Source organism: Bubalus kerabau, chromosome 4 (genome assembly GCF_029407905.1).
Source record: "Bubalus kerabau isolate K-KA32 ecotype Philippines breed swamp buffalo chromosome 4, PCC_UOA_SB_1v2, whole genome shotgun sequence".
Classification (NCBI taxonomy): domain Eukaryota; kingdom Metazoa; phylum Chordata; class Mammalia; order Artiodactyla; family Bovidae; genus Bubalus; species Bubalus kerabau.
In genome coordinates, this window is record NC_073627.1 from 151,742,802 (window position 1) to 151,764,127 (window position 21,326).

General features: G+C 47.3%; 1 protein-coding gene and 1 non-coding gene across 2 annotated transcripts in view; one reads left to right on the forward strand and one right to left on the reverse strand.

Moving 5' to 3' along the window:
* The first annotated feature begins 1,510 nt into the window (after nt 1–1,510).
* The window catches only part of FGD3 (FYVE, RhoGEF and PH domain containing 3), a 42,278-nt gene continuing 22,462 nt past the window's right edge, over nt 1,511–21,326 (forward strand). The window contains exons 1-5 of the mRNA XM_055579067.1: nt 1,511–1,538; nt 10,225–10,405; nt 11,231–11,744; nt 18,658–18,747; nt 19,429–19,565. Of these exons, the coding sequence (XP_055435042.1) occupies nt 11,280–11,744; nt 18,658–18,747; nt 19,429–19,565 (692 nt within the window). The 5' untranslated portion in view covers nt 1,511–1,538; nt 10,225–10,405; nt 11,231–11,279. The remainder of the gene's footprint in view (nt 1,539–10,224; nt 10,406–11,230; nt 11,745–18,657; nt 18,748–19,428; nt 19,566–21,326) is intronic.
* On the reverse strand, nt 17,530–17,636 carry LOC129651848 (U6 spliceosomal RNA). Its single transcript, XR_008714355.1, has one exon. It is a non-coding gene; the product is annotated as a U6 spliceosomal RNA (small nuclear RNA).

The window sequence follows — 21,326 nt, forward strand, 5'->3', positions numbered from 1 at the left end:
CTGGAGCTGGACCTGGGTCCAAGGTGGTCCTATCCGTAGGGCCTGGCACATGGTGGATTTCACTGCAATGAGTCATGGAGGTGAGCAAGAGCTTATCAGTGTCTTAGTTGTAGAATTCTTCAAGTCTTTGGTTGAAAGGAAGAATATCTGGAGGTGAAAGTGGGTAGCGTCTCTCAGACTACCCCCTTCCAAACAACTGGTAAATAATTAGAAGAACAGAGGGTGGAAGCAAATCCCCTCTCCAGCTGGTGTGGGCATCCCTTGGAAACCCATGGAGAAACATGGCTGTGTGGTCTGCCAAGGGGGATCAGTGTGGACTGGAGAAATTATCTCATTAACTGGCCCTTCAATGGTCTCATTCGTTATACTCACATGATCCCTGTGTGTGAGGTACTGCCTCTGAGGGGGCTCTATGGTGACTCCCATACAACAAGGAAACCAAGGTCCAGAGAAATCTCTTTGCTTTTTTAAAAAACATATAAGCCTGGATGAAGAATCCATCATTTAAACTGGACCAGAATTTGTGGTCTAAGCCTTGTAGCAATCTTGTATCTTCATATATTTACTTTTCACTCTAAAAGTCATGGAGCCCTCTCTGTGGGTGCTAGGAAGGTCTGGATCTGGCTGGAGCAGCCAGATCATCAAATATGGAACAGGTCTCCTCAGGAAATTGGGGTGGGGATGGCGACTGGCTTCACCCCTGGGAGCACCTTGAAACAATCCACTTTCAATTTTCCAACAGTTTATGGCCATTTTCATTGTTCCCATCCAAGAAAATTCAAGAAAGCCTCTGGTGGCCCATTGGGCCATTTCTTTGATCTAGGAGCCACAGCCTGTATGGTCTGGAGCCAACCCCACTACTCAGGCACTGCTGCTGCTGCTGCTAAGTCACTTCAGTCGTGTCCGACTCTGTGCGACCCCATAGACAGCAGCCCGCCTGGCTCTCCCGTCCCTGGGATTCTCCAGGCAAGAACACTGGAGTGAGTTGCCATTTCCTTCTCCAATGCATGAAAGTGAAAAGTGAAAGTGAAGTTGCTCAGTCGTGTCCGACCCTTAGCGACCCCATGGACTGCAGCCTACCATGCTCCTCCATCCATGGGATTTTCCAGGCAAGAGTACTGGAGTGGGGTGCCATTGCCTTCTCCAACTCAGGCACTGAACCCACTGGATACCCACTGGGTGCCCCCTCTCTGAAGGTCTGAGAGACGGGCACCTGGAAGTCTGCTTAGAAAAACAGATAGAGGCAGAGGAAGGACGGCTGTAGCCTCCACATCCGGAACCACTTGGGGCACGCAGAGCAGTCTGTTAAACTTTAAACCACCACAGGCCACCTTGTGGCCAGCATCGCCTGGTCCTCGGACAGCATTCCAGCCGGTTGGGGCTGTATCTTTGCATGTGAGGCAAGGGAAGAACCAGTGCGGAAATGCAAATGCACTGTCGTTTAGTGACCCATATTGCGAAAACCAGCAAAAGGAAGTTGTGTTTTGCTGCTGCCTGAAGTCAGTCCTGGAGAGAAGTACGTGCGCCACAGAAGACAGGTGAGTGGTGCTGGCTCTGGGGTCTTCGCCAGCCCAGAGAGCCTCTGCTGGTCCCGTAAGGGGCACTTTGGGGTCAGGGAAAGTTCAGAGCAGTAGTCATTTGGGGTCGGATGTCTCTAAGGCAGGAAGCTGCCGTGGTGGCGCCGAGCGGTGTCTTGTGTCCCTTTTGTCTTCCTGTGGTGCCTCTGGCATGATTTGTAGCAAGTCGTTGAGCAGTGAGTGAGCACACTGTTGAGTGTCCTGTGGCAGTTTAGACTCTAGCAAAGATGAACTTGAGGGCTGGGGTCCCCGAATAGACTGGACCTTTGGAGGAGGGATAAGTGGTCCCAAACACAGTCCCTAGAGACTGTGGGGCTTCAGAAGATTCCTCTGCAATCTGCATTTTAGGACCTGACAGGGCCTGTCTATGATGGGCTGCTAGGAGGGAAGACTGAGCCTGTCAGGGCCTCTTCAGAACCTCATTCTGTGCCCAGAGAGTGCAGGGTGGTGGCCAGGCCACCTTGACCTCAGGGAGGTAGCCAGGCCACCTTGACCTCGGGGAGGGTGATGGGCAGCCATGGGGTACCAGAGGCAGCGGTGTTTGTGCTGGTTATACTGAGGGGGCATGTTCTAGGGCACAGCTGTACCCAGAGCACTTGGCTCCCAGGACCCTGTGGCGTTTGCAGTGTGGAGTCCCTCTGATTGCAGACCATCAGCCCGTTTACAGTTTCTCAGGGTCAGTGAGGTGCTGTGGATTCCCCCTGGGAGGTGGAAAGATGGGTCTGGGGTTTGCACTGGAGGAGGGAACCGAGGAGTATGCGGCAGCAGGTAGCTTGGATCCTGGTGATGTTCATGGCCCACGGGGACATTTGGCTTGCAGTCCCTCCCCCAGCTCTGTGACTATGGGCCACTGATTCTACCACTCAACTTTCTCGTATGTGAAGTGAGATCTGAGTGGTGCCAGGCTCCAGAGGTGAGCACAGCCCTGGGAGGCTGGGTGTGCTCAGGGAAGCTCTGCTGTTACTCACACTAGTCCTCAGACAAATCCCACGGTGACTTTGCTCCACCACTCTTTTAGGAGAGGAAGCTGAGGGCCACAGAGAAACTTAGGCCCATCACTTGCCCCAGACCATGGACTGTAAGCTGACAAGCTGGGCCCAAACTCAAACCTTTGGAGCCTGAAAATTTGATTGGCAAGTGGCCCTGGGGCTGGGTGGGGCTGGGTGCTGAGGGGAGGAAGTGGTTTGTCTTCGGCTGGGTAGTTGCAGGAGGCCAAGGCCCTGGTTCCGCAACTTGCGCTGACGTCTGTTTCCACACAAAACCAGCACCTCCAAATATGCAGTGGCCCCCAAAGCTGGACAGGACTGTATGCTCTGCACACACAGAAGCCTAGACTGCAGTAGGTCTGTTGAGTTTAGAGCTGAGATGAGGTGTTGAGCAAGGCCCCAGAGGAAAGGTGAGGCCTTTCTGCCCTGAGCCCCTTAAGAGCCTAGGGTGGGGGTTGTTGCTGGACTCAGAACAGTGATCACAGAAGAGTCTCCAGGAGCACCCCAGGATCATGGTCAAGTGCCAGGAGCACTTGTCTTGCTGCATCCTTGCCATCTGCTCCAGGTGGGCTCTGATGACCCCACTGACAGATGAGGAAACAGGTCCATGGAAAAGGGGATGAGTCTGGGAGTAAAAATGTAACCTTCAAGCAGTATTGACCATAGCACAGATGTGAAACCCAAACCTGAATGGGGTGTCGCTCACCTGCATGACCCCTGGCTGCCTACAGCTATGAGATCCATCCTGGCTCCAACCCCCACATCCTGTCCCCTCCCCTCTGGGCTCACACACCTAGGCACACTGCCACCTCTTCAGATGGCATGACTCACTCTTGTTTGCTTTGTGCCCTTCCTTTGTCCCTTCTGGGACACTGGTCCCTCTGCCTGTGATACTGCTGTCTCTGTCTGAGATATTGTTCCCTCTATCTAGGATGCTGTTTCCTATGTCTGGGTTCTTGTCCCCTGTCTGAGCCCCTGTGTGTGGTGGTGATGACTGGTTGTCTAGGTTCCCAGTGAAGTGGATGGTAACCTACCTTGTACATCAGTTCTACGGGGTTTTGTGGGGGCTACTTGGAGCCCCTTGGTGCCCAGGACACAGAGCTCTTGCTGGTACAGCCATGCGGCTTTGTGGGGGGTGAATCCACTGTCTAGGCCTCTGTTTCACTGTAATTACCTGACAGGGTCATTGTGCAGTTAGATGAGATGATGTGGGGCTGTCAAGTGACGGACGGTAGGAGATGGGGTTTGACCTTCTGTAATCTTGATTTGCATTTTATATTTTCAAAAATTTGGACTTGACTAAAGCATATTTTTGTAGGGCTATGTAAAAGTACATATTAGAAGGAAATAAAACTGACGTGCTGATTCAAATTCATCTATTCACTTACTCACTGAACATGCTTACTGAGCCCTGCTGTTTGCCAGGTGGCAGACCACACGAAGGAGGTAAGATTTCCACCTGTGTGGTCTGCAGCCAGTGGGGAGTGGAGTGGGGAGGTGTGGGTGAGCCTGGCAGGTGGGAGCTATGGAGGAGGGGGTTCTCTTCTGAGGAAGGTCTATCACAGAGCAGGGAATGAGCGCAGGGAGCTGGGCTAGGCTGTTCCTCCAGAGGGAGGGCCTTGCAAAGGCCCCCGAAGTGCCTCAGTGTGGAGGGAGAGGCAGAGTCATGTCTGTGTTAGGGTTTTCAGTATCAACTGGAAGCTGTTGGAAAGTTCTTATCTATTTTGATTCATTGCTTTTTTAGATAAAAATTTTAAACACAATCAAAAGTAGAGAGGAATATTTAGTGAGCCCAGGGTGCCCCATGGGAGAGGTCAGAATGGAACAAGGAGCCCCTGTTGCCTCACCCTGAGTGTGGGCCTAGGGATCTTGAATGCTGTAGGGATAAACTCTTTTCCCAAAAAACTTTATTACAAAACATTTAAAAAATACAGCAAAGCTCCAATAATTTTGCAGTGCTCACTCCTGAGATTCTACTTGCTTTATCATACATCTAGCTGCCTATGCAAGAAAGGATTTTACTTTTTATTTCCAAGGTTGTGATTGTATTTCTGTAGTTGCTTTTCATGTATGGCAATGCATAGTGTCTGTAATATTTATACTTGTTCTCCTTCTAGATAAAAATAAAAACAGAAACAAAATATGAATCAGAAATAAGCATAAAAATTTAAAAATAGAAAAAAAAAGGAAATAAAGAAGAATAGTAAATATATACATAAGCAAAAAGATTAAGTTGAAGCAGTACAGGGACTTCCCTGGCAGTCCAGTGGTTAAGACTCCACGCTTTCACTGCAGGGGGCATGGTTTGGAGCCCGGGTTGGTGAACTAAAATCCCTCATGCCATGCAGCACGGCCAAAGAAGAGAGAAAGAAAGAAACATCACAGTGATCTGTTTCCCAGACACACCTGCCTGCATACAACGCAGCTCTGCATGTGGGCCTTCTAGTCACAGCTCCTTACACTGTACCCAGTGCGTTCTTGGATTTGCTTTCCCTGAACTTCTGTCAACTCAGCTCTGGGCACATGTCATCACTACTGGGCTCATTGTGTGATTTTGCCAACTCCTACTGTAGCTGAGCAGGCCCTGTGATGGGGAACTAGGAGCTTCAGGTGATGCTAATCGCTGAAGGTCATCAGCCTGGTGAGGTGTCCTGCCCATCTTTGTCTGTTAGGACCCCTAAAAAGCAATGACATAGCCATTGGAGGTAGAGTGTTGTGTGCTGCCTTGAGCTTTAAGAACCTTTGTGGGACTGTAGTTGGGTCCAGTGCTGTTGACCAGTCTCCTTTCCTCCTCGCTCTGCTAGCCCCATCCTGCCTTGAAGTCTCATTGACCCCCACTGAATTTTGAAGCGTATGGCACCCCAGTGTCTGTGTCCATGTCTGGGTTCTCAGCACACAGGATGGAGACCACAGACTGTACCAGCCAGAGCACTTCCTAGGCTGAGGCCCCAAGACAAGTATTGTGCTTCTGGATCCTAACACTGGAGTGCAGGCACCTCTGGGTCATGGAGCAGCTTTGCAGACATGCCATCGACTGTTGCATCTGGCAGGGCCTGCACAACCAGACTTTTGTCACTGCTGATAGAGCCTTGTAGGTTTCTGCAGCCTTGTTCCCCAGCCTGCAACCTGCATGTAGGTGTGTGCAGCATAGCAGTTTCTGGTATTGCCCCATGGTGCTTTCAGTACTATTTGGATTACCTCCTTCACGTAACCAACCACCCCACTGAGCACTATTTCTCATGATTCTGGGACTGGTGGGGTGCATTCCAGTGGCCCTTATTCAGGGTTTCTCTGGGACTGTAGCCAGTCAGGGCTAGAACTGTTTCAAAGGCTTCCTCTCAGGCTCATACCTCTGATGGCTGCTGATAGCTGTCAGCTGGGGCCCCATGTTCTGGGGCTACTAAGCCATGTCAGTGACAAAGCTGTGGAGATCCCTGCCCACCTGGAGCCTCCAAGGTACCAGGTGACAGGCAGCAAGTGAGATGGGCATAGTGTTGATTTTAGTGGGAGCTCCTGCACTGCATCCATAGTGGGGACATCCAGCGTCAGGTGGAGCAGAATTGTGGCCCATCTGCAGGACTATCCTTGCCTGTCTCAGGCAGCTGCCAAGCAGTCTGGGGACTCCAGGGCAGGGACCACACCCCTCCTGCCACCCTATCCATTGGCTGCACAATGCACTCGGTAGTGGGGCACATTTAATTTCTCTGTACTTCTCCAGTCCCCACACCTCTCCTGGTCCCAGGTTTGGGGCCTTTGATACTGGCTGGTGGCAGCCTTGGGTGTCAGAGGCCCTGGGCCCTGGGCTGAGTTCAGTAGCTGGGCTCTCTCAGCTAAGAGAGCTTGGGGCTTCGAAGAGAGAGGTGAGTGGCTGGGAAGACAGAAATGACAAATGCTCCTTGGCTCCTGCATGGTTTTACATCTTTGGCCTTGGGCATGTCAGAATGAGCCTGGAACCCAGTCCAGGGGGTTCAGAGCAGCATGTCTGGTAGACTCAGCTCCTGGGTGCTGATTCCCCTAGGCCACATGGCCAGGATCAGCTTTGGCATCCTTGTCTGAGACATGGAATGTCACCCACCTTGGTGACTACAACTGAGCAAGCATACAAAAGCGCTCAGCATGTCCCCAGGCACATGGAGTATGTGTGTGTGTGTAATTGGATGTATGTTTATGTGTGTCTGTGTGTGCATGTGCATGTGTGTAAGTGTGTGTGTTTACATGTGTGTGTGTGGTGGGCACCCTTGCACGTGTGCGTCCTCGACCCTAACCCTCCGTCAGCCCTCCGCTCCTCTGAGCTGTGAGGAGGGGAGGCTATAACTGGACTGGCCTGTCCTGTGCTCACCTTGGCCTTAGAAAGGGAGACCAGCTGAGGCTGCGGGCTGTACCCTGCAGCTTCCTAAGTCAGATTAGAGGGTGGTCTCAGCTCTTCTGCAGCCAGAACTGCCCTCCACCAGGTACTCTGCTCCCTGGAGGACATCTTTATGCCGAGCCCTGGGTTTCCCAGTCTGGCCAAGCCTTGATCAGCTGCCCTTGCACAAAAACCCTTGGAAGATAAGATGACCACGCCTGAAGGACCTCCAGAGGAAGGGTACAATTCCTCCCCTTGACGGGGATCCAGGGAAGCCAGGCTGCTGCAGCCTCCCCAGGCTCTGGGCCTGCCACACCCCTTACCACTGTCCTCTGCATAGTTCATTGTCCCTTCTGTAACAAGGAAAATGACACTGGTGAGTGTTAGCAACTCACCAAGTCTGTGTAACTCAGAGGTATCACCTTCCCTGAAGTATAGTCAACATATAACTAACTGCATATGTTTAAGGTGTACAATTGGATGTTTCAACATCCACAAACACACACACATGTGATGAGCACATCTGTGAACTCTGCAAGGCTTCCTTGTGTTCCATTGTAACCCCCACACCACACCTATCCCTCCTTCCAGGCAACATCCTGGTCTGCTGTCTGGCATCACATGTTAGGGTACATTTCCTAGAATTCTATGTAAATGGAAAAACAAGTAGGCACCTTTTCCTTTGTCTTTTTCCACTTGAAATAATTTTTTCTAGATTCATCCTTATTATTGAGAAGTATTCCCTTTTCCCCTCAGTGATCCAAAGGTTTGTGTAGAATTGATATCAACTTTGGTCATTTTTTTTCTCAAGTATTTTTCAAGCTCACTCCTTTTTTAACACTCCACATATGTATTCTGGTTACACACATATTATGCTGTTCATAGTTTTTCTGCATCTCACAATTCATTCTCTCTCTTTCATTTTAGAAAGCTTCTATAGTCTCTCCAAACTCACTAATTTTTCTTCTTTAATGTCTAATCTGCCATCAGTCCCTTCCAGGGGGTTTTGATCTCACATCTTGTGGTTTCCATCTTTAGAAATTGTATATGTATCTTTTTTTATTTTCCATGTCTCTGCTGACCTTTTGAATATAAAGCAGGTACTGCTTCTGCCTTAAAGACCTTGTCTGCTAATTCTAGCATCTGTATCAGATATGGGTCAACTTCAATTCATTGACTTTTCCTCCTCTCTGTGGGTTGTGTATTCCTGCCCTCTATGTCTGGTAATTTTTGGTTGGATGCCAGACACTGTAAATTTCACCTTACTGGATTCTGAATATGTCTGTGCTTCTATAATTGTCCTGGAGCATTGTTTAGTGATGCTGTTAAGTTGCGTGTAAACAGAGGGACTTTTCTGTTAAAATTCATCAGTGTTCGTTAGGTGGGACGTGAGTAGAGCTCACTGTGGGGCTAATTATGCACCCACACTGAGGCAAGACCCTTCCAAGTTATCTAAGTCCCTGTGGATATTGGGGTTTTCAATCTGGCTGGTGGAAACAGGCTTACTCCCTGCCTCGTGTGAGCCTGAGTTGACGTTCCCTTTGATCCTCTCAGGTAGTTCTCTCTCAAGTCTTGTAGTTCCCTTGCACATGCACTGAGCTATCCCGAGGGCCCTCGTCAGTCTCCGTGTTCCCTCACTGCAGCTCTCTCTCTAGCCCTCTACCCTGTGACGTCCAGCTGCTTTGGGGTTCCTGGATGCCCAGCTCTGTCTCCTCACTCAGGGGTCGACCTGGGATCCCCTTCTCCAGTCAGGAAGTTGGGGTGACGGAGGGCTCACTGCACATGTTTGCACTTTCAGAAGCACTGCCCTTTGCTGCCTGGTGTAAGGTGTCTCAAACTGCTGTTTCGTGTGCTTTATCCATGATTTAGTTGTTTCAGGTGAGAGAGTAGCTCCAGTTTATTCAGTCTTGACCAGAAGCAGGAGGCCCTGAGGTGTGATTGCAGCAGGCTCAACCTGGCACCGGATGGCTGCACTAGACATGCCAAAGCTGAGTGTGTGGCCTGAATTCCATCTGGCATATTTTTACTGCTGTGTCATGTCTGATTTCTGGCAACTGGAGATTATCTTCTGTGCTATGAGAAGAATGCAGCAAAGCATGCATTTTCTGTTTAGAAATATTGATATTCCTCTCCATTAAGTTCTTGAGGAATGTGGCAGTAGCAATACTAAATGTGCACCCTGCACTGATTTTGGAGTCACTTGACTCAGAAGAAGTCTGATTACACTGGGAGACAGGAGGGCAGGAGACCCACAGGGGCTGGATCTTTGCTTGGCTCCTGGGGCCTCACCAGCCCTCAAGGCCATGTACGTGCAGAGGTGGGTCACACTTCTGTTCTGAGCACACTCTGCCAGGAGGCCCTTCTGTTACATGGGTGGCCAAGGGTCAGGCTTCAGGAGACCTTTTTGATTGTGTGTCTGGAGGGGAGGGGGACCTGTGCGTCCACTGATGGTTCTTTATTTTGTTTAGTGAGGGAGGAAGGCAATGTGTGAAGAAGCCACTGACAGCAGAGTTGATTGTGACTGTGAGCACAGGGAGTGCGTGTGTCTGGGAGGGCCTGCTGGGTCCCCTCAGTCATGATGGCACTGCACACTCGAAGGGACCCTTTCTCCCTGAGTCATGGCATGGCTGGGGACAAGCTCAATTGTGGCCCCAGTTTTAAGCCAGCCCTAGAGGCAATGGCAAGCCACTCCAGTACTCTTGTCTGGAAAATCTCATGGATGGAGGACCCTGGTAGGCTGCAGTCCATGGGGTCGCTACTAGTCGGACACGACTGAGCGACTTTACTTTCACTTTTCACTTTCATGCACTGGAGAAGGAAATGGCAACCCACTCCAGTATTCTTGCCTGGAGAATCCCAGGGATGGGGGAGCCTGGTGGGCTGCCGTCTATGGGGTCGCACAGAGTCGGACACGACTGAAGTGACTTAGCAGCAGCAGCAGCAGAGGCAATGGCAAGCCACTTCAATACTCTTGCCTGGAAAATCCCATGGACGGAGGAGCCTGGTGGGCTGCTGTCTATGGGGTCGCACAGAGTCGGACACGACTGAAGCGACTTAGCAGCCATAGCAGCAGCAGTAGAAGCTGCTATATGCCACGGCCGTTGTCGTACATGTTTCCTTGGGCTGGGGGCCAGGGAATCAGCCGTGCTCCATCTACCCATAGACCTCTACGACCTGCTCAGGGGTCCCCTGCACTGAGCGGTGGCCTGAAGCTGCCCTTCCATCTTCTCCCCAGAGAACTAGGTCTGTCACCCAGGTTGCTCTAAGTGCCAGTGGAGGAGGTGGTTGATGTTCTCTTTCACTTTTTTTTTTTTAGAACCTCCTGAACTGCTCCACTTCAAAACTGCTGGGCAAGAAAAAGATTTTCAGCAAATCCTGCCCCGTCTCAGTCTCGTGCAAGGCCTCGGCTGACCAACCCAAAGGACCCAGAAAGCAGCCGGCAGGGAGCCTGTCACCCGCCCTTCACCTCAGTGCCCTGTGGAGTCTGCCAGCCTCAGGTAACCCACCTGTTGCCCAGGAATAAGTGGCTGCTGTTCCTGGTCCCTGCCTTCTCTGCAGCTCCACTGTGGCTTCAAGTAGAAGATTTGGGGGGATCTCAGTCTCCTGCAGTCTAGTCTCACCTTTGACCCTCTCTGTGCAGGTCTGACACTTGACTGACTGACACTCGAAGGGGCGTTTCCTCCACAAGGTTTTCCAGAAGAGGCACCATGTGAGAGCATGAAACAGCCCCAGTGCGTAAACGCAGCAGCAGGAGGAATTTGGGACCAAGATCCAGGCTCCTCAGCCCCTGGGTCTCTGGAAAGTGTCAGGTCACCTGTCAGGCAGCATATCTACAGTGATATTGAGGGAGGGTCCTGATGAGGATCCTGCCTCACCTCAGAGCTACCTTGAGGATAGTGTCACGGATGCCAGAGCAGGGTGCAGACCAGATCCACTGTGCCCAAGATGGCTACTGCCATCATTTTATGCGTTTATTTCTAATTCATCGAGGAGCAGGTAGCTTCGTGCTACAGGATTCATTCCTCCCTCTCCTTTTTATTTCACCCTCTCTTTTTTCTTTCCTTTCTTCCTCCTTCCTTCCTTTGTCTCTTTTTCTCTCTTTCTCCCTCTCTCCCTCCTTCCATCCCTCTCTCTCTTCCTTCTTTCTTTATGAAGAAATTAACTTTTAAAATAAAATGCTTTGTATTTGCCATTGCCTGAAACCAGCTGAGGCTGACAGGGGTGCTCAAGTGCAGCTGCGTGTTGACTTTCTCCAGAGGGCCCTCCCTGGGGGCTGGTCCACAGCCCAGCTGGCATTGACTGCACTCATTTCTCCCTGACAGGAAGCCCCCAGCCAGCCCCTCACAGAGGTCAGAGAACTCAGCTTTGAGAATGGAGCCAGAAAGGGGGTCCTCAACACCCCCGGCCCCCAGTGCCACCATGGAGGAGCCAGACGCTGGGCCTAATAATGCCTCCCTGGAGCAACCAAGCACAGACCCAGGGAAGCTCCCAGCCCTCCCTGTCGGGCCTGGAACTCACTACGGGGAGCTTGCCTCTGGGAGCCCTGGCAGCCAGGCCTCTGCTGGGGACATGAGCTCAGTGGGTGAGGCCAGCAGCTCTAAGATCCCTAACCGGGACAGCGGGATAGACAGCCCGTCCTGCAGCGTGGTCGGCGAGCACTTCTGTGAGGACAGCGGTGAGGCGGGCCCAGGTACCATCATCAAAGGGCCACACCCGGGGACAGCCCTGGGCGGCAAGTCTCCACAGGAGGAGGCTGATAGCGATGCAGGCGAGGGGAGCAGTGAGGAGCCAGACCCCGAGAACAACCCTTCTAAGGTTGACATGGATCCAGCCAAGGTAGGTCACCTTCCTGTACCAGGTGTCAGGGGCTGCAGGGCCCTCCTCTGAGGGTATTGGAGGTCCATAGGGCCATCACTTACTTACATCACTTACTGGTGCCAGTAGCAGGGTGCACACTCAAACACCACTCTCAAAGAAGCCCCCGCAATGGGTTGGTGGGCAGGCCCGAGGGCAGGACCATGCAAGCAGGGGTCTCCCCAACACATCAGGCAATGATCTCACTCCTAAGCCTCAGTTCCATGGCCACACAGTGGCCCAGTCTTAATGGAAACAGCGCTGCCACCAGCTCTGTTCACCAGTGCTTGCTGCCTGCCTTGCAGAGCCCTCATGAAGAAGGCAGCATGGTTATCATGTTGTTTTATGAATGGGAAAACACTAGTGTTGCACATGGGGTGTACAGAGGCAGGAAGGGAGCCCAGGCATGGGAGTAGAGCCCCATGCAGATGGCCCAGGGAAGCAGGTATGCTCATGCATGTGGCTCAGTGTTAGAGAAAGCTCATCTGTGTCCCTTTAGCATTTGGGGCTCTGGGCTCTGCACTGGGACTCATGGGGACATGGGAGTAAAGCTGATAGCCCTGGCTTAGAGGGACTGCATGTGCATGGGAGGAGAACAGCATAGGTAAGCTGCAAGTGACTAGGTCTCAAGAGAAGCACAGGTGGCCTTTGGTTGGAGGTGGTATTGACAAACATGGCTGCATCAAGAGGCAGGTTTGTGGGCAAACGGCAGCCACGGGCCTATGCTGTTGTAAGCCAAAGTCTCAGCAAGTGGGCTGGGGACATATTTTAATCTAGGTTTTATTATTATTCAGAAATGACAAAGCCAACAAATCAGGAAATGACTTCTGTGTAAAGACAGTTTATTACTCATAGCTCATGAAAAGAGGGGGCACATGATACCAAGGAGAACCAGAGAGAAACTCACCAGGGTGGGTCAGGAGACAGAGGGGGTGGAAATTGTGAGCAAGAATCTTTTTTTAATCACGTAATGATTTTTTTTTAATTGAAGTATAGTTGATGTACAAGTACTATTTAAGTTACAGTAGAGTCTTTATTGTGATTTCTGATGAGATGGATGGGTGAGACAGAATAAGCAGGCTTAAGATTGGCCAGTCTGAATAATTTCAGTGGGCTCTGTGTACAGGGGCTGTCCCTGGATACCTCATACCTGATCCTGTGTGATTCAGGAAAGAAGATGGTTGGATGTGGGCTCTGGATGGGTTGGTTGAAAGACACTTTTTGTCTTGCTGGTGAATTCTTTATATCTCTAGGAATCAGTGTATCCTGGGAGGGACAGTATCTCCAGGGTCAGCAAGGCCCCAAAACTTTGGTATTAAGATAATATTGGTCTTGTAGAATGAGTTAGGCAGTGTTCCTCATTTTTGGAATTTTTTGGAAAAATTTGAGAACAATTGGTGTTAATTTCCCAGTGAAACCATCTGGTCCTGGGCTTTTCTTTGTTGGGAAGTTTCTTTATTGTTTATTTAACCTCCTTATTTGTTATTGGTCTCTGCATATTTTCTATTTCTTCCTGATTCAGTCTTGGTAGGTTGTGTTTCTAGGAATTTATCTGTGTCTTCTAGTTTATTCAACTGTTCGCATTTAATTGTCTGTCTCTATGATTCTTTGTATTCTGGGGTATCGGTTGTAATGTTTCCTCTTTCATTTTATTTATTTGATTTCTCTCTCATTTTTTTGGTTTGTCAATTTTGTTCACCTTTTCAAAAAACAATTCTTAGTTTTGTTGTTTTTTTAAATGTATTTCTACTCTCTGTTCCGTTTATCTCTGCTCTAATCTGTTAGTTACTTCCTTCTGACTCCCTTGAGTTTAGTGTGTTATTTTTCTAATCCTGAGGTACAAAGTTAGGTTGTTGATTTGAGATCTGTCCTCCTTATACATGTATGCATTTACAGCTATAAATGCCCCTCTTAGCACTGCTTTTACCCCATTCCATAAGCTTTGATATGTTGTGTTTTCATTTTCATTTGTCTCAAGCTATTTTCTAATTTCCTTTGTGACTTCTTTGACTGTTGTTTAAGAGTGTACTATCTAATTTCCAGAAATCTGTGGATTTTCCAGGTTTTCCTGTGCTATTGATTTCTAGTTTCATTCTGGTGTGATTGGAAAAGATATTTCATATGATTTCAATCTTCTTCAATTTGTTAATATTTGTTTTGTGGCCTAACACATGGTCTGATCTTGAGGGTTTCCATGTGCACTTGAGAAGAATGTATGTTCTGCCATTATTAGATGGAGTGCTCTACATATGTCTGTTAGGTTCATTCGGACACTGTTGTTCAAATCCCTTGCTTCTTTATTGATATTTTGCATGTCCTATCCAGTATTGAAAGTAGAGTACTGAAGTCTTCTACTGCTATTTTGCTGTAATCAGCTTCTTTCTTCTAATCTGTCGAAGTTTGCTTCATATATTTAGGTGTTATGAGATAAAGAACCTGCCTACAATGCAGGAGACCCAGGTTCGATTCCTGGTTTGGAAAGATCCCCTGGAGGAGGAAATGGCAACCCACTCCAGTATTCTTGCCTGGAGAATCCCATGGACAGAGGAGCCTGGTTGCCTACAGTCTATGGGGCTACAGGAGTCGGACATGACTTAGCAAGTAAACCACCCCCACCGTGAGGTTTAATGCATATTTATAATTTTTCTATCTTCTTGGTGAATTGATCCTTTTATCATTATATAATGTCTTTGTATTGTGTAAGGTTTTTTATTTAAAGTCCATTTTGTCTGATGTAAGTAGGCCACTCCTGATCTATTTGTTGACCATTTCCATGAAATATCTTTTTACATCTTTCAGTTACAGCCTATGTATATCCTTAAGTCTAAAGTGAGTTTCTTCTGTGTGTTTAGTCACTCAGTTATGTTTGATTCTTTGTGACTCCATGGACTGTAGCCTGCCATGTTCCTCTGTCCATGGAATTTTCCAGGCAAGAATATTGGAGTGGGTTGCCATTTCCTCCTCCAGATCTTCCCAACCCAGGGATCAAGCTCTCCTCTCCTGCATCTGCTGCTTTGGCAGGTTGATTCTTTACTACTGAGCCACCTTGGAAGCCTGAGTTTCTTGTGGGTAGCATATAACTGAATGCTATTTTTTTTAAAATCTGTTCAACCAATCCATATCTCTTGATTGGGGAGTTTAAATCATTTACATTTAAAGAAATTACTGATATGGACGAACTCACTATTGCCTTTTTCATTATTTTCTATATGCTTTGTAACTTTTTTGTCCATCTCTTACTGCTTTCCTCTTTTAAGTTTAACTGATATTTTTGTAATAATATGCCTTGATTCCTTTCTCATTGCCCCTTGTGTATATTCTATATATTTTTTCTATTGCAATTACATAAAATATTTAAAGTTATAGCATTGTATTTTAAGCTGGTAAAAACTTACTTCAATGGTAAACAAAAACTCTGCTTTACAGCTGTCCCTACCAGATGTTCTATGTGTTATCACAAATTACATGTTTATATGTACAGTATGCCCTTTCACATAGATTTAGAGTTTTTAAAAGTTTTGTCCTTTTTGTGTTATTTTGTACCAAAAATTATGACAGTATAGGTTATTATATCATATTTGTTCATGCATTTATTTTTATTGAAGAACTTTACATTCTTGTATAACTTCATGTTGCTATCTACCATCTTTTCACAACTTAAAGGACTTCTTTCAGCATTTCTTGTATAGCAAGTCTAGTGATAATGAACTCTTTATCTTTCACTTATTTGGGAAAGTCTTTATTCTTCACTTTTGAAGAACCACTTTGTTGAATAAGGTATTCTTGCTTCACAGTTTTTTTGTTTTTTTTTTCATCTTTAGCACTTTAAATATGATATCCCACTGCCCCCCTCCCCACCTTTTTTAATAATAGGTCCCACTGTGGTTCTTTGGGTTTGTCCTAGTTGGAGTTCTATGAGATTCTTGAATTTGTATCCATTTCATTTGGGAGACATTTTCAGCCAAAAATTCATCAAGTAAACTCTCTGCTCCTTTTACTCTCTTCTTCTGGGACTCCCATAATGCATATATGGTCAATTTGATAGTATTCCATAAACTTCTTAGGCTCTCTTTGCTTTTCTTCATTGTTTTTCTTTTTGTTTCTCTGACTTTCAAATGACCTAGATTGAATTTTTTAGTCTAATTATTGAAATGTTCAGCTCTAGAATTTCTGTTTGGGTCTTTTTTATAGTTTCTATCTCTTTAATGATATTTTCATTTAGTTCATGCATCACTTTCCCAATTTCACTTAGTTGTCTATTTGTGTTCCTTTTTTTTTTTAGCTCATTGAGCATCTATATGACAGTATTTAATATTTTTTTATAGGCAGCTCATAGATCTATGCTTCTTTAGGGTTGGTTTCTGGAATTTTATTTTGTTCCTTTAATCACACCACGTTTCCCTATTTCTTTGTAATATTTTGCTGGAATTTGGGCATCTGAAAATCAACCACCTCTCCAGTCTTCACATGCTGGCTTTGTGCAGGGAAAAATCTTAACCAGTCAGGCTAGAAGTTCTAAAACTTAGTAAACTTTGTCTGATCTCTTGCTCCTCTGGCATCTGCCTGCAGACCATCAGCTCTAACATGCTTCTTGCCTCAGTTTTCAGTGTCTTTGAAACTCTGGCACTGCTCATGATAGCATTCCAAGTCTGGCAAGACAGAAACCATCCCTCAGGAAACTTCCAGAAGAGACAGAACACTGGATGTACAGCTCACTCCTTTGTTTTCATCCTGAGGGAGGAGCATCATGGGGAGGGGGAGTTCCTCCCAGTCGTGCCATCCTATTTTGCTTGGGGGAGGAACGTAAAAGGGTGTTCCAAACACCAGTTTTCATTCACTGCTTGATAGAATCTCTTCTTAGTTTTAAAATGGCTTGGAAGCCATAGTTTCTCAGCTGAGATTTCACAGAGGTATTCTTGTTTGTATATTGTTAACTCCATGTCTATGTAGGAGAAGGAGGGCCTGGAGCTTTCTTTTTTGTAAATTTATTTTCTTGAAGCATAGCTGATTTTCAATGTTATGTTAATTTTTACTGTATAGTAAAGTGATTCGGTTATGCATTTATATATAAGTATATATATATATATATATACACATTTTTTAAAATATGTTTTCCATTATGGTTTATCACAGGATATTGGATATAGTTCCCTACACACGAGAACCTTGTTGTTTATCCATTCTATATATAGTAGTTTGCATTTGCTAATCCCAAACTCCCGGTCCATCCCTCCCACACCTCACCCTTCTCCTTGACAATCACAAGTCTGTTCACTAATTCTGTGAGTTTGCTTTTGTTTCATAGATAAGTTCATTTGTGTCATATTTTTTTTAATTTTATTTTTAAACTTTACAATATTGTATTAGTTTTGCCAAATATCGAAATGAATCCGCCACAGGTATACCTGTGTTCCCCATCCTGAACCCTCTTTCCTCCTCCCTCCCTATACCCTCCCTCTGGGTTGTCCCAGTGCACCAGCCCCAAGCATCCAGTATCGTGCATCGAACCTGGACTGGCGACTCGTTTCATACATGATATTATACATGTTTCAATGCCATTCTCCCAAATCTCCCCACCCTCTCCCTCTCCCACAGAGTCCATAAGACTGATCCATACATCAGTGTCTCTTTTGCTGTCTCGTACACAGGGTTATTGTTACCATCTTTCTAAATTCTATATATATGCGTTAGTATATTGTATTGGTGTTTTTCTTTCTGGCTTACTTCACTCTGTATAATAGGCTCCAGTTTCATCCACCTCATTAGAAAAAATATGGAACGCTTCACGAATTTGCGTGTCATCCTTGCGCAGGGGCCAGGCTAATCTTCTCTGTATCGTTCCAATTTTAGTATATGTGCTGCCGAAGCGAGCACCATTTGTGTCGTATTTTATATTCCACATATAAGCGATATCCCTGGAGGAGGGCATGGCAACCCACTCCGGTATTCTTGCCTGGAGAGTCCTCATGGACAGAGGAGCCTGGTGGGCTACAGTCCATAAGGCTGCAAAGAGTCGGACGTGACTGAGCAACTAAGCATATAAGTGATATCGCATGGCCTTTCTCTGTCCGACTTACTTCACTTAGTATGATAATATCTAGCCCATGTTGCTGCAAATGGCATTATGTCACTCTTTTTAATGGCTGAGCAATATTCCCTTGTATATATGCACCACATCTTCTTTATTCATTTATCTGTGGATGAACATTTAGGTTGTTTCTGTGTCTTGGCTATTTTAAACAGTGCTGCAATAAACACTGGGGTACATGTACCTTTTTTAATTATAGTTTTCTCTGGGCATATGCCCAGGAGTGGGATTATAAGATCATATGGCAACTCTATTTTGGTTTTTTGAGGAATCTCCATATTGGCTACATCAATGTATATCCCCACCAATAGTATAGGAGAGTTCCCTTTTCTCCACACCCTCTCTAATATTCTTATTTGTAGACTTTTTAATGACTGGTGACCACTCTGACCAGTGTGAGGTGATACCCTTATTATAGTTTTGATTTGCTTTTCTGTAACAGTTAATGATGTTGGGCATCTTTTCATGTGTCTATTGGGTGGGCTTGTAGCTTTCTGATTTGCCATCTTGATGATGTCATTCCACAGTATATTTTGATGTGGCTATTGTAGCTGTTCTGCAGTCAAAGCCCTGGGAGGATAGAGTTTTCTCTTGGCTGCAGAAGATTTGAGGGGATTGGTAAAAATTATTCTGTCTCCCCCAGAAACCTCCCTGGAAATTCCATCTGTGAGAACTGAGCCTCACATCCCAGTTCCAGCAGCTTCCTCTGATCTTTGGGGGCCTGTGGTCATCCCTGGTATGCAGTGTCAGATGCTGCCTCCCCCAAACTCACCGTCCCTAGGTGAGTTATAGCTCTTCTCTTCACAGTGCTCTGAACCTCAGAAGTTGCTCCACATCGCCCAGGAGCTCCTGCACACGGAGGAGACCTATGTGAAGCGGCTGCACCTGCTAGACCAGGTAACCCTCCTGGCTTGGAGCCTGCCTTTGTCTACTTCCAGAGTTTCAGTGGGCAGTTTCAGGGGCAAGCTTTCTATCTTAGCATTGGCTAGGCCTTGCAGTTGGAATATGACTGACACGAATACTAAAACTTGGATATATTTAAATCTCCTCCAGAAATTTTTAGTTTTTGCTTTCATAACTTGTGGCTCTGGGGCAAAGGTCTTGTCTAGTCACCTTGGGGGTTTTTCTTCAAGGCAGTTAAATTATCTGAGCATGTAAAGCCCTATGACAGTGGGTGGCACTCTCCCTCTTTACCTGGCAACATGGGGTTTATGAGCACAGGAAGTAAAACTCCAATAGAAACCAGGTTTTGACAGGTGCTGCTTCTCTTTGTAGCTCGCAAAGCAGAGAAAGGAAATCAGGATCATCCATTTCCCATGAAAGGCAGATGGAAGAAAGATGGTCTGTCTCAGTCTAGAGGGGACTGTTGCTGCCTCACTCCCAATTCTTGGCCATCAGTAAGCTTGCTTTAAGACCATAAGGTTCTTTAAGGCAGTTTGATGAAGCAGAAGTTTCATTAAGAAAACATAAGGCAATGGCAGCCTCTCCTGAGCTCCCATGTTTGTAGCAGAAGCAGGACTGTAACCATTTGCAGTGACCCACATTTAGTGACCACTGCAAGGGCTTCCCCATGCCTAGGTTTTCTGCACCGGGCTGACAGAAGCAGGGATCCCTTCAGAAGTCACCACAGGCATCTTCTCTAACATCTCCTCCATCTATCGCTTCCACGGGCAGTTCCTCCTGCCTGAGCTGCAGGCGCGGATCACGAATGAGTGGTAAGTGCAACTCAGGGTGCCTGGGAAAGTGGAGGGGCCAACATTTCCCTGGGAGTTTGATTCCTATGCCTTTGGAGATTGAAGGTCATGGTGATCCTGTTGCAGTGTTTTGTTGCATATTCCCTGCCAAGCAGCCTTTAAATCTGGGGTTTGCATGCCCCCAAACCAGGGGCTACCTGGGAAACCTTTCTCCTAGGGTCCTAGGCTCTCTTTTGCAGGGTCCTGGGCCAACCCTGACCCCATGGCCTCTCAGTGTCTTAGCTTCTTCATCTGCAAATTGGTGGTGGTGGTTTAGTCGCTGAGTCATGTCCGACCCTTGCGACCCCATGGACTGTAGCCCACCAGGTTCCTCTGTCCATGGGATTTTTCAGGCAAGAATACTGGAGTGGATTGCCATTTCCTTCTCCAGGGGATCTTCCCAACCCAGGAATCGAACCCAGGTCTCCTGTATTGCAGGCAGATTTTTTAACCGACTGAGCTATGAAAGAGACTTTAATACCTGCTCAGGGCTTTGTTAGTTGCTCAGTTGTGTCCAGCTGTTTGCAAACCCATGGACTGTAGCCCACCAGGCTTCTCTGTCCATGGACTTCCCCAAGCAAGAATACCGGAGTGGGTTGCCATTTCCTTCAGGACTTCCCTGATTGCTCAACTGTAAAGAATTTGCCTGCAATGCAGGAGGCCTGGGTTCAATCCCTGGGTTGGGAAGATCCCCTGGAGAAGGGATTGGCTACCCACTCCAGTATACTTGCCTTGAGAATTCCATGGACAGGGGAGCCTGGCAGGCTAGAGTCCACAGGGTCGCAAAAGAGTCAGATGTGACCGAGCACATTGAGCAGGTGCTACTGTAAATAGAATTGTTTGGAATTCCCTGGTGGCTCAGTCAGTGAAAAATCTGCCTGCAATTCAGGAGACTGCAGTGCGTGAGATGTGGATTTGACTGATAGGTCAGAAAGAGCCCCTGGAGAAGGAATTGGCAAAACACTCCAGTATTCTTGTCTGGGAAATCCCATGGACAGAGAAGCCTGGTGGGCTACAGTCCATGGGGTCGCAAGAGTCAGACATGACTTAACAACTAAAACCACCAAACCAGGGCTTTGTGGAATTTAAATGAGGATTGATGTCTACAAACACCAGTGAATAGACCATGCTTATGGGTTTATTTTCCCTCCTAGTATATACTGCACCTCTGCTTTAAAAAATGAGATGTTTTTCTCTCTCGTGAGTGTCCCCAGAGAGCTGTCCCTCTGTCCCTCTGCTGCTTCCATTTATTTGTAGGAGAGGGACAGCTCAGCTGCAAGGCATGTGGTGTCCCCAAGAGTCCACTCTCTAAGCTAGAGCCAGGCCAGAGAGAACACAGAGACCAGGGGCCAGGGGCTTGATTGGGGGGTGTCCCTGCACCTGCAAGGCTCAGCAAGCATCCAGGTCAATTTGTAAATATTTTGAAGGACACGCTCCACTTGCAGAGCAGGTTATACTGTGTGCAAGGCCATGAGGTTAAAGCTCAGGGCTGGATTGCCTTTCTGGCTAATGCAGCGCACACCTGCTAGAAATGACTTTGCCCCTCAAGGCCCTGAAGAGACTGTCAGTACACAAACACTCCTTGTGTAATAATGGTGCAGGAGTCCAGGGGCTTCCCCTCTGCCTTTGAAAGCCCATTCCTAGTAATGCTGCAGAGGATGACTGTTTGCCTGTGCCTTTTTTTCTTCTTTTGGATTATTTCTTTAGGATAAATCCCCCACAGTTCTAAAGTCTAATATATTC